Source organism: Zingiber officinale, chromosome 6B, assembly GCF_018446385.1.
Source record: "Zingiber officinale cultivar Zhangliang chromosome 6B, Zo_v1.1, whole genome shotgun sequence".
NCBI lineage: Eukaryota > Viridiplantae > Streptophyta > Magnoliopsida > Zingiberales > Zingiberaceae > Zingiber > Zingiber officinale.
In genome coordinates this window covers 28,126,118-28,138,167 of record NC_055996.1, presented here as the reverse complement: position 1 = coordinate 28,138,167, position 12,050 = coordinate 28,126,118, and the positions used below count along the sequence as shown (strand labels likewise).

General features: G+C 34.9%; 1 protein-coding gene across 1 annotated transcript; it reads right to left on the bottom strand.

The window, feature by feature from the left end:
- Positions 1-501: 501 nt before the first annotated feature.
- LOC121992304 (P-loop guanosine triphosphatase YjiA-like) lies at positions 502-9,576 on the bottom strand. The gene is made up of 10 exons (XM_042546596.1): positions 9,180-9,576; positions 8,283-8,348; positions 6,915-7,095; positions 6,321-6,517; positions 5,071-5,121; positions 4,871-4,962; positions 4,671-4,780; positions 3,840-3,934; positions 3,606-3,710; positions 502-896 (listed from the first exon to the last, which is right to left on the bottom strand). Exons 1-10 carry the CDS (start codon positions 9,504-9,506, stop codon positions 759-761), a joined length of 1,362 nt encoding a protein of 453 aa, XP_042402530.1. The 5' UTR covers positions 9,507-9,576; the 3' UTR covers positions 502-758.
- Positions 9,577-12,050: the final 2,474 nt, after the last annotated feature.

Here is a 12,050-nt window from a genome sequence, read left to right as displayed (position 1 = left end):
ATATAAATTTATTTATTTATTTTAATTTTTTTTATTTATTTACCATATTGATAAGAATTATATTGATAAATATAATTTACAAATTTTATTTTTGGGTATTATTCACTATTCATAATCTTTGTTAATGAACATTAACTTTGTGTTAATGAATATTAAGGAACTCAACCTAATGTCTTCCTACTTGCTCATTTAATTTAATAGATTTTTTCATTAATTGACTTGAATATAAATAAATTTTTATCAAATCAAATATAAAGCATTAACGTTTAATTTATTTATGGCTCTAAAAAGATTGGTCGGCATTATCATTGTTGCAGATCCTTTTGGTTGGTGTACTATCCATGTGGTTGGCTCACTTATGGACCCAAAATTGCCAGTCTAATTCAATCTATCTTTGAGTGATCACAGATTATGTAAATGCATAAAATAAAATAAAATAAAAAACAAATTTCAACCCAGAACAAATCCAACAGGCAAAAATTTAAAAGGTGCGCAAGAACAAGAACATAATCCACGTTTTACTGCATCATAAACGGTCAACAACCACATTGTCCCTAGCATAGCGTCTCGCATCTTACATATATTTTCAACTCGTACTAGTTGAGACAACTCGAGAAAAACAACAAATATTTCAGTTCCTGCTCAAACTCCTTTTTCATAAAACAAAAAATATTGTCATCAAAAATTTTGAGGCTGAACTGAAGAATCATTCTTCTTGTGCTTCAACAAGTTTAGGAGTTTCAAGTGGGGAAATATTGTCACAGCAGGCATGCTTTGAAGCCCTTCTCCAATTCCTTAGCATCTAAGTTCTTCCCAATAAACACAATCTTGTTAATTCTAGGCTCTTCTGGGCCCCATAATCTATCAGGAGAACCCTGGAAAATGTCATGAACTCCCTGTTGAACAGGAAGCAAAGCAAAGAAAGGGTAACAATTAGAAAATCCTTTAAAGGAGAGAAGATACAGAAAATCACGCGGATAAAAGACAAACGGAAAGTGAAAAATAAGCTAACCATATAATTTTATGATTCTTTCCTCTTTTTACTCGTTATCTTTCGTCCAAGTAATCAAACCCATAGTGTCAAATATAAGCTCCTATGCAAACATTTTGGAACTATAAAGTAGGATTACTTGGATAATAAACTATGGGTAAAAACCAGAAGGGCATTCCAAATTAATAGAAACATCATATTAGCGCTCTTTCTTCCCCCAAAAAAAAAAGTCAAATGATTATCCATCTAAAAAATTGAGCGCCCCTTATCCTAAAAATCCCCTTGGATTCTGTTGAAAAATTTGAATGGACATCAAGAGGTGGAGGGAGAAGACTCCATTGTGCATGGGACTTTAGTCCCACATTGATAATTCAAAGGCTAGTTGGTTGATTTATATCGTTGCACATGCATGTAAGATATGAACAAATGCATGGGGAGAGAATCTCTCACGCGTGGGTGCAAGGGGTACAAATTCAAGGCCCGGGTTGCATTAAACTAAGTTGACTCGTGTGCGAGCACGACTTACACATATCGAATGTGGGACTAGGGAAAAATTTGCCCACACGAATCAACCAATATTTTGTCATTTGAATAATTATTCTTTTTGCTCAATTGTAACGGACGCATTCATGTGATTAATGGGAATCCGTATTCGCCAAATGAAATAGTAGACGATGAACGGCTAGAATTTCAAGGCGGGCAAATAATGGCCATTGAATGGTCTTTATTCGGTCATTTACTATCGCATATGGTTGAGCTCCTTTATAAGGATTCCATTCGGCAGAGTCGTTGTGAGAGCATTCTGATACGATATATTCAAATTGTCGTGATCCACCAGTACTTGGTGGAGATCACGATCTGCCACTATTGCTGTTGTATTTTGGAAACATAGATGGGACGAATCTGTTTTAAAGAAACTGCATTGAACACAAGCCTCGACGTCCTAGTTTTTCAAACAATCGGGAATCTTTCTCGACTTGGCACCTTCATTTCTTGACTTGGCGACTCTGCCTCTCGATCGACTCCCGACTTGACAACTTTCATCTCGACTTGGCTGCGCACCGCATCAACTTGCGTCCCAACTCAACTTGCCACTAGACTCGATTGGGACTTGGACTCAATGATATAAGGCAGTCTTCCTCCAGAGCACCTAGCAGCTCGACCTAACATTTAAGGCCGACAGCCTAAGATTTTCTCATCATGTTATCTCAACAGATAAGTTGAAATTAATTTTATGTAAATTCAATTCAACTAAAAATTCCCCAATATCTCTGATAGATTATCCATCAAATTCAATGCTGTCGTAGAAGCTACCAGCTAGCTTCTATAACGTGCAGAAGCTAGCCGGTAGCTGCTACAGTTGTAATAGCTACATTCTAGCTTCTATATGCTAGATCATAATTAGATTATGTTCATTTGAAATGTAATGAATGTCATCAAATCCCCATCGTTTGATTTCCTTGTTAAAATGTTATTTTAATTAGATTATCATGTAAAAAATCAAAATTAAAATGATATAAAATCACTGTTGTGTAAGCTAAGTTGCTAGCTTCTACACAATCGAATGATCAGATAATGTATTGTAGAAGCTAACAACTAGCTTCTACATGTTATAGAAATTAGATATTAGCTTCTACACGACCGAATGATCAAATAACATAAGAGTATTTAAGGCAAATCACTTCAAAAGGAGCGTAGAGGGGTGCTCATTTGACTTTAATCAAAAATAGGGTGCTTATATGACAAAAACGCAAATGATGGGCATCCAGTTGTGCTCATAAACTATAATAACAAGTCTAGTGCATAAGAACCTATTCTGGTCCAGACCAATTTAGATGAAACAAGTATTTTTATATTTGGATGGAAAATGAACTTAAAATACCATTTTTTATGGAATAGTTATTTTTATCAGTTCCATTATTCAAAGAATGCATTGTTCCTGTGTTTAGTTCTACAAAAAAAATATACATTATTAATGTGGGGCAGCCAAAGTGAGCCAGACAAATTGATCGAGCTATTCGAGTTGAGCAGGCTAGTAGATTAGGTCAAGTGAGCTGGATGGCTTGGTTGTGCATATAGGGTCAGACTAGTTGGGCCACAAATTGAACGAGCTAGTGAAACACATTGGATGGGCTGAGTGGGCAGACAAGTCAGAATGATTAGGTGAGGGGGGTTGAGCAAGTCAAACAGTTCATCATCTGTGCAGATGGCCAACTAAACTACAAGGTCAGACCAACACAGTCGACCAAATAGAACTGGGTAGGTAAGACACCGTGAGAGTTAAACAACTTTGACAAAATATTTCAACTATTTATAAGAAATTCCTACGAACAGATATTAAAAAAAAAAGTCATTCCACATAATTGCACTCCACAAACCGAGTTAAGGAATAGCAATTTCATTGTTTGATTTTTCTTATTCTGTGAATCAGGCATACGACAAGTTCAGTTCAAGAAAAATTCATATTGAAGAACAAGCCTACCACATGATGAGATCAGATACGTCCAAGGAAATAAAACAAGTTGAGATCAAGCACTTGTTGGAATAGTTAGTCCAAGTTGAGCAATTTGCAGCTTCAGTGAACAAGTGAAAAACCAGAGAATGAGACAAATACCTGGAAAACAAATCTCTCAGGCATACCATGGACTGACAGAAGGCCTTTCATGCGATATATGTCATCACTGCGATCCATCAATAGCATTCCCAACCACATATTTGCCTGCAAAGATATGCGGTACAACACTAAGCTTTTAGAATGCCGAAGACGAATACAAACTGAAAAAAAGGTTAAATCTTTTCAATTCTGAAGCAACAGCATAGAAATGATAAGTTCTAACGAGAAGACGACCTTCTCAAGATCCAGGTTTCCTTCACAGACAATGCTGACAGATGAAACACCAGGATCATGGGTGTGATCGTGAGAATGGGAATCAGAATGGTGATCTGCAAGTTGACAAATGAGAAAAAATTTCGAGGAGCCACAAAAGTCTTCAACATTATTTTAGTAGTAGCACAAGAGTTATCAGCAAGAAGAACAATGTCAATTTCAAATTCAGAAGAATCTCATCGGCAAAATTGTAAGATTAACAAACAGGAGGGTTAACTGTGTTTTCTTTCTTTTGAAATTTTTGGAAAATAAGGAGATATAATCTGAACGACTTCCACAAGCTAACAATGATGAGTTCCCCTATGGATAAGTATTGGCAGGAATTTAGATTCCTCTTGCAAACGAACAAGTTGCCACAAAACATGGCTCAAGTTGAGACAATGTGTTTGCCTTTTCTACTTGCTATAAAAAATAAAAGGAAATTGGACTAAAAAAGAAAATTAATAATTTTGAAGAAACAAAATGAGCTGAAGCTGGATCTCAACTTGCAAGATTACTGCCTGGATCAGATCAAATTCAATTTGAGATCCAAGCAAGAAACTGTTAGTGCTCATAGGAAAGTATGCAAGAAAAAAAAAACCATATAATAACTACTGAATGTCGATCAAATCCATACTATTAATCGAATGAAATACAAAAAAAAATGGAACATTTATTAACTCAGTAAAGTTGGGTGAGTATGAACATTAGTTTGGCTATGAGATTGTGAAGCAATACAGAAACTGGACAGTACATCAAAAATTTGAAATAATTAGATAGTAAATATTTTCCTCGTAAAATAAGACAACATACTATGTTCATGGTCATGTTCATCATGATGATGATGATGATCATGATGGTGATCATGCTCATGAGCATGATGATGATCTTCTGAACCATCAGAATTCACAACACTTTCAATCCTGGGAAGATATAATTGAAAAAACAACTGAATTTTAATTTGTCAAGAACATGTTATCAAGTAAAAAGAAGGTAGGGGAAGGATAAATGACCTTTCCAAATCAAAGCCACCAACACCAAGTACATAATCCAAATCGACTTTTCCATACTCTGCCCGCTTTAAATAAGCCATGCCATTGATATTCTGTATCAAGGATAAATTATCAATTGACGATAAATTATCAATTGGCATCTGAATGCTCAACAAGGGTATGTGAAATAAATAACAAGGAAACCAACTGTATAGCTTAACCTTTATTCGCTGGACCAAGGAGGATACGTCAGACTCCCCAACGAGATCAATCTACAAGCAAAACCGAGCAACTTCAGTCTCGTGATAGGGAGCATACAGCATTTCAAAGATCATAAACCCAAATGAAGATCAGAGTGAAAATGAATAATAAACTCAGTAGAAACTAATACTTAAAATGCATCAGCAAGAAGAAAGCTGAGTGAGAAACTTAATATACAGACCTAAAAGATACTCATCCTCTTATCCATTACATAGAATAGGATGGTAATAGACTAATACATTTACATTATCTCCAGAAAAGAACAAAAGTATGAAGAAGATTCAGGATCCTCGGAAAAGGCAAATATAACACACTTGATGAAGCATCTTACTGTTACTACCCATGTAAATACACACTAGCATCATCGACACTTTAGTATGAGAAGGCTCAGTTGGAAATAAACAAATCCATCATATGTAAAAATAGAAATGCTTCAGATACATAGCTTCACAAGAATCATCAGCACAGTACAGCCTTTTAGAATACAAATTACATTGATCTAAGGTTTTTTTCTTACATATCCCTGAAGCGTTTCTAGTTAAGTGGTAAATGATGCATAACACCAACGAAGAAGGGAACTAATTACTTAGAACCATGTGCTTAGCATAACAAAAATAATAAACTGACGTAAGCAAATATAGATGGAATAAGCTACAAAGGATCAGTCTGCTTGTTTCACAGAAAGTGGCTTCTAGAAAAGATTTTTTTTTATTTGCATTTCAGATACTTGGCAGACAATATAAGCCATTGGTCAAAAGAAAAAGTTTTTAATTTAGCCAAAAAGATAGTTTACAAGTAAATAAAATTATACATTGTCCAGGCACAGCTCCACCCTTTAAATCAACAAAAAAAAAATTCAACTAAACTTTATGGCACAGAATGACAGAATAAACAACTATTTTCCTGATTTCTAATAGAAAATAAGTTATGTAAAACAAAGAAAGGGAGCCTAAACAGTTACACATGTGGCAGACTAAGTCACAGGGCCAAGTTGTTTATTGGGGTTTTCTAAAAAGCATGGTTGGATATTCAGATTTCAGGCTTATATTTTTGGTTAGCAGCTTTTCTTTGTTTTCTTCTTTTTTCTAGGTGAGATTACAGTTTGGTCCAAGGCATCTAAATTCAACTTACGATTCATGATTTGTAAAATTGAAAAGAAAACTTAAATTTTCGATGCTAGACAAAAGCACTAAGACACTAAAATATTTACCTTGTTCACAATTATTCTATCAGCATAAGCAATCTGTTCAACTGCCTCATTCACTACTCCTTTGGGCTTCTTATCATCCAAGTGAAAGTTTGCATGCTTTGCATCCACCAAAGTAACAACACCATCCAACTTGACATCATTGAAAATTGTATCCTCTGCATAAAATGTCTGAATGATAGGAGCTGGATTAGCCAAGCCTGCAAAGGAAATAAAATAGCAAAGTGAGACAACCAAAAAAAACCTAATTGTTAGTAGTCCAATGAGAAATGTATATAAACTTATGCATTCTCAATTAACACATATTTCTTAAGAATATGATCTCGATAAAATTTTTAACATCTAGTTTCCAAGAGACAAAATCAACTATCAAACCAAATTGATACAGGTCCCTCACATAAACAATTAAAAAGGAAGAATCAGGAATTCAGTTGGCAAATAGATCACAAAAGTTCAACTTGCTATTCCCAAGTTATGAACAAAACATGTTACTAAAGGAAGCATTCAAAAAACAAAGCTATATGAGTTCAAATAATTAAATTTTATTTTGTAATAACAATTGAAGAAAGACGCATATAGAAAAAATTATATGCGCACCTGTAGTTTCTATTACAATATGATCAAACTTGCCCTTTTTCTTTTCAACCAATTCACCAATCATGCGAACTAGATCACCCCGAACAGTGCAGCAAAGACAACCATTATTAAGCATGATTATATCTTCAACACCAGCAGCTTTTGCAGCAACCAAGGAACCATCAATATCAACTTCCCCGTACTGTAAAAGTTAACAAAATGTTTGTTAGCAGTTTTGATATTTAAACATTAATATGCTATCGTGTGTTTCTTAATCATATACCATCATAAAATGCCATTATATTGGACGATTGGAATAAAAAGAACAAGATAATCTGAAATTATTAGAAGCACTTTTGAAGTTTACTATGTAGGATCTAAAAAAACAGTGCATCAACTCTATAAAAACTGTCAGATAATATCATTTCAGTATAAAAATTTAGAAAAGAAGAGGTACTTTAGTTTACAAAATAGATGAGATAACACAGCTCGACTGGAACTTTATTCTATTTCTCAATATCTGTATTCTTTAAACAAAAAATTGCAGATCAACTGAGTTGTCACATCAACAAAAAATGTAAGAGCATCTGCCATCATTGGCATGACAAATATACTTAGAAATTAGTTTTAAGCAACATTCCTTATTGATGTTTCCCTTCTGTTATTATATTTCCCATTTCTTCCCTCTATTATTACTTTGTCCATGTATTCTCTCATCATGCTTTCCCGACTATTTGGGGATGGAGCCAGAAATGCTATCCTGAGATTGAATTTTATGCAAGGATATACCACTGATAATATTAAAATCACATTACTCTTTTCATCCCTCCATCCCTTGCACCTTCCCCTCAAAAAAATTTAACTCTTCTAACGATAAAATCTATGGGTTACCTCTAAACATGTGTATGTGTGATTTCATCCTATTTTCTCTCAATTTATTATTTATTTGAGTTACATCTAATTGCTCCTAAATATTAGTATTGATTTTTTTGAGTAGTAACTCTACAAACTCATCTTAACATCCTCATCCCTACTATGTATATTTATTTTGTATAGAATACCCAACACTTTAATCTATAGAGTAACTTGAATCACGATCTTAAAAATTTTACTTTAAGTGGCACATAACGATCACACACAATTCTAAAAGTTTTCTCCCAATTTGAACTAAACATGGCAAAGGAAGCTCAAATGAATCAGCATGACAGCGTAAAATATGTATCATAACATTCTAATTCATTTGACGCCACAAAATATAAGTGTACATAATAAAATTACTGGAGCAACCATGATGATTCTGCAAATTAATTTTTCAGTCATTTGTGATTCTGTAGAAAAGTACAGTCCTAACATGAGGTTCCATGGGTGGTACAGAATTATATAGCATACCTCATTCTCAATGACTGCAATGCGCTTTCCATGTTCAGCAGTTAAAATGTGATTTAATAATGTTGTCTGTCAAAATCAATAAAAAAAATTGTCAGATCAAATTATGATAAATACCAAAGCAAGATAAGCGTAAGAAAATGATTAACAGTAAACATAACCATATAGTACTGGGTTCTTCTTGGTATACTTCTGCATCAATCAAGTCTATGCATGGTTAGACTGTAACAAAATAGACTAAGATTCATCATTTTCCCATTGAAACATTTATGTTCCTAGGATTCTCTACTGATTACAACAAACAAATTGTGAGTCCCAACAATTTAAGTCGCTCCATGTTCATGAAGTTATTCGTACTTCTACATCACTATTTATGAAGCAAAATAATGCTAAAGAATTCAGAGATATCAAGGTAGAAACTTCCTGCAATGAAGACAGTGAGGACGTACCTAAAGAACCATAGAAGTCTAAACAAAAAACTAGTTTTTGCCAGACAGAAACAATCACTAAACTGTATATTGCAGAAATTGGCCCAAAAGTGCTTTAAGATCTTGGTATAGTTGTGTAAGACAAATAATCCAGAATAACGCAACATGAAGCAATCAAACATTCCGAAGGATTATGGATCCAAAAGTTACAGATTTGAATTTCCATTGAGACTGGTACAAGAAAAAACATAATTTTTAATATATAGTACATCATAAAAATAGTGCCACAGAATAATTTAAGCAATTATAAAAGAAAGATTTTTTGCAACTGTGTAGAAAAAGAGAGAGAGAAAAAAAAAGGAAAGGCCGCGCCTTCAGTACCCCAAAACTTAGCCTTTATTTTCGCCAGCAATCAACAGAGACATTATTCATCGGCAGTCAATGCTCAAGAACAGGAACAGAAAACCGTTACCTTCCCCGAGCCAAGGAACCCCGTTATGATGGTCGCAGGGATGCGGTCGTCCGGCGGAATCTTGGTCAGGACATCTGATTCTCCCTCTGTTGCAGAAGCGGAAGCGGCGAATCGACAGGAAACGCACCGCGATCTCATCACCATTGAGAGCCGTCCCAAGCCGGAGTTGACTATCCTGCCGGCAGAAAATGCCCGTGCGACGAGAGGCTTAGACGCCCGTAAGCGAGGGAACGTCAGGACTGAGTTCCGGACGCCGCAGCCCAAGCCAGCGTGCCGCATCGCGAGTCCGAAGAAGGCCGAGGCCAAGTCCGAAGACACCGCCGCCATAGCAGAGGCTGAGAGAGAGAAGAGAGGGCGAGACTTATCCAAACAACTTCCGGCGGTCAAAATCTGACTGATTTAGGGGGCGTTTGGTTTAGGGTAATAGGAGAGGGGAATGGGAATGGGAATCATTGATTACCATTGTTAATGTTTGAATTATAGGAATAGGAATACAAATAAGGGAATGAATCCTTGAAATTGGGTAATAACTCATTCCCATGTACCTCCCCTTCAATGAGCCATTACCCTATTTTCATCAATCAAAATATTCCCTTATTCCAAAAATACCCTTGACTTAAAACTAAAATTTTCTCCATGAATATCAAATATCAAAATATATTTATTTATTTTTTCTTTCATATCACTTCTCTCTCCTTGTTCTCTCTCATCATATTTTCTCTCTCATCATATTTTCTCTCTTATCATATTTTCACACACTTTCTCTCTCCTTAATCTCTCCTATCACACTCTCTTTCCTCTTTTTTCTCATTACACTTTCTCTCTCATCATACTTTCTCTCCTCAATCTCTTCCATCGCACTCTCTTCCTTCTTTTTTTTTCTCATCATACTTTCTCTCTCCTCAATCTCTCCCATCACACTCTCTTTTCTTTTTTTTCTCATCACACTTTCGCTCTCATCACACTTTCTCTCTCCTCAATATCTCTTGTCACACTCCCTCCTTTTTTCCTCAACACACTTTCTCTCTCATCATACTTCCTCCCTCATCATACTTTCTCTCACCTCAATCTCTCTCCCATTACACTCACTGTTATCTTTTTTTCTCATCACACTTTCTCTCTCATCATACTTTCTCTCTCCTCAACCTCTCTCATCACACTCTCTCCTCATTTTTTCTCATTACATTTTCTCTCTCTTCATTCTCTCACATCATATTTTCTCTCTCATCTTCTCTCATCATGCTCTCTCCTATCACACTTTCTTCTCTCATCATGCTCTCTCCAATTACACTTTCTCTCTCTTCATTTTTTCTCATCACACTTTCTCTCTCATCATTCTCTTTCATCATATTTTTCTCTCACATTCATCTTTCTCTCACATCTAATTTTTTCTCTTATTTTCCTTTAAGGGTAAAAAAGGAAATTTTGATTTATTCCGATAGAAGATATGCAACTAACCAAACATTGCTTTTAAGAGTGATATCAATGCTCATACCCATTCCCATTCCATAATACAATGATTCCCATTCCGATTCCTATTCCTAGGAAAGAACCAAACGCCCCCTTAGAAGATTTTTCCCCCCTCTTGGAGGCTCCGTCTCAAAATGGATCCTAGAACAGAGTGCGAACTCGATCCATATCATTTTTTTATACCAAGAATTTTATTTTTGTAAAAAAAATAATAAACAAAGTGTTGTCTCTCTCAAATATCCAAAGAATGTATCCGTAATCTATTTGTTTTTTTTAAAAAAAAAATCAAATTGGAGTTTCGTTTTTTTAAATGTAAACAGTTCGGGTCGGATTTATTTGGCTCAATACCCAACCCGTCTGATGTCGCCAAATCCTAACCGTAGATCCCTGGGCCTTCTGCCCAGACGACTATATAAACTCGCTAGGGTTTAAATTTGGAGCCGCGACGTACCTATTCTTCTTCCGTATCTGCAGCACTGGGTCGTCTCCTACGCCGGGCATCATGGAGGAGCAAGTCGGAGCCACTCTCGTCTTTTTCCTTAAGCTATCCATATGCCTTTTTGGTTGCTTCTGTTTACTTTCGTTGATCCTTTTGTTTGGAAACCGTCGAACTATTTCTACGACGATTCGTTTTTGGTTTTGTTGATAATGTTCATGGAAAGCTTTTGTTTAAGGAATATTACCTCAGACTCAATGGGCCGGCTTTAGGCACAGGCCATTAAGGTTTATATCTTGGGCCCTAATTTTTATTAGAATCCATTATTTTTAATATATTAAATATATTTTTATATATATTTTTTAAGACAATGAAAAAGAACCGGATCCACATGATAAACGATTGTATAATTTCATTATCTAAAAGTTGAGGTCATTATTTTTATATATTAAATATATTTTTATAATAGGGTCCATGTAATTAAATATTTACATGATCTTCATCTCCGATCAAAGTTTCGGATTTCGCAAAGATATCATTATGATTCTAATGGATAGAGTCATAAAGGGGCTCTTTTTTTTTACAAATTAAATTTATTTTTAATTATGGATGTTATTTTATAAAAGAAAAATGATATGCTCAAGAAAATATTCAAGAATAGACACATAAAATGATAAAATCCACATAAAGTGAAATGGTGAGCCATAAATTTATGTGTATTTTTAAGCATTTCCTTGAGATTTTTCCTTGTGCATATCATTGCTCTTTATAAATCTATTCTCTTGTTACGTTTCTCTTTCATTTTGTGATACTTTTCTCCTTTAATCAATAAGAACATGAATTAAATTTTTTTTTATCTTATCCATACAATGTAAAATAAAAATGCTAGTTTTTTTTAGTTCCCCCTCTTCTCCTTTTCCAACTCCCCCTCTCTGTGCTTCTCTTGATCATTGAGATTAGAAAAG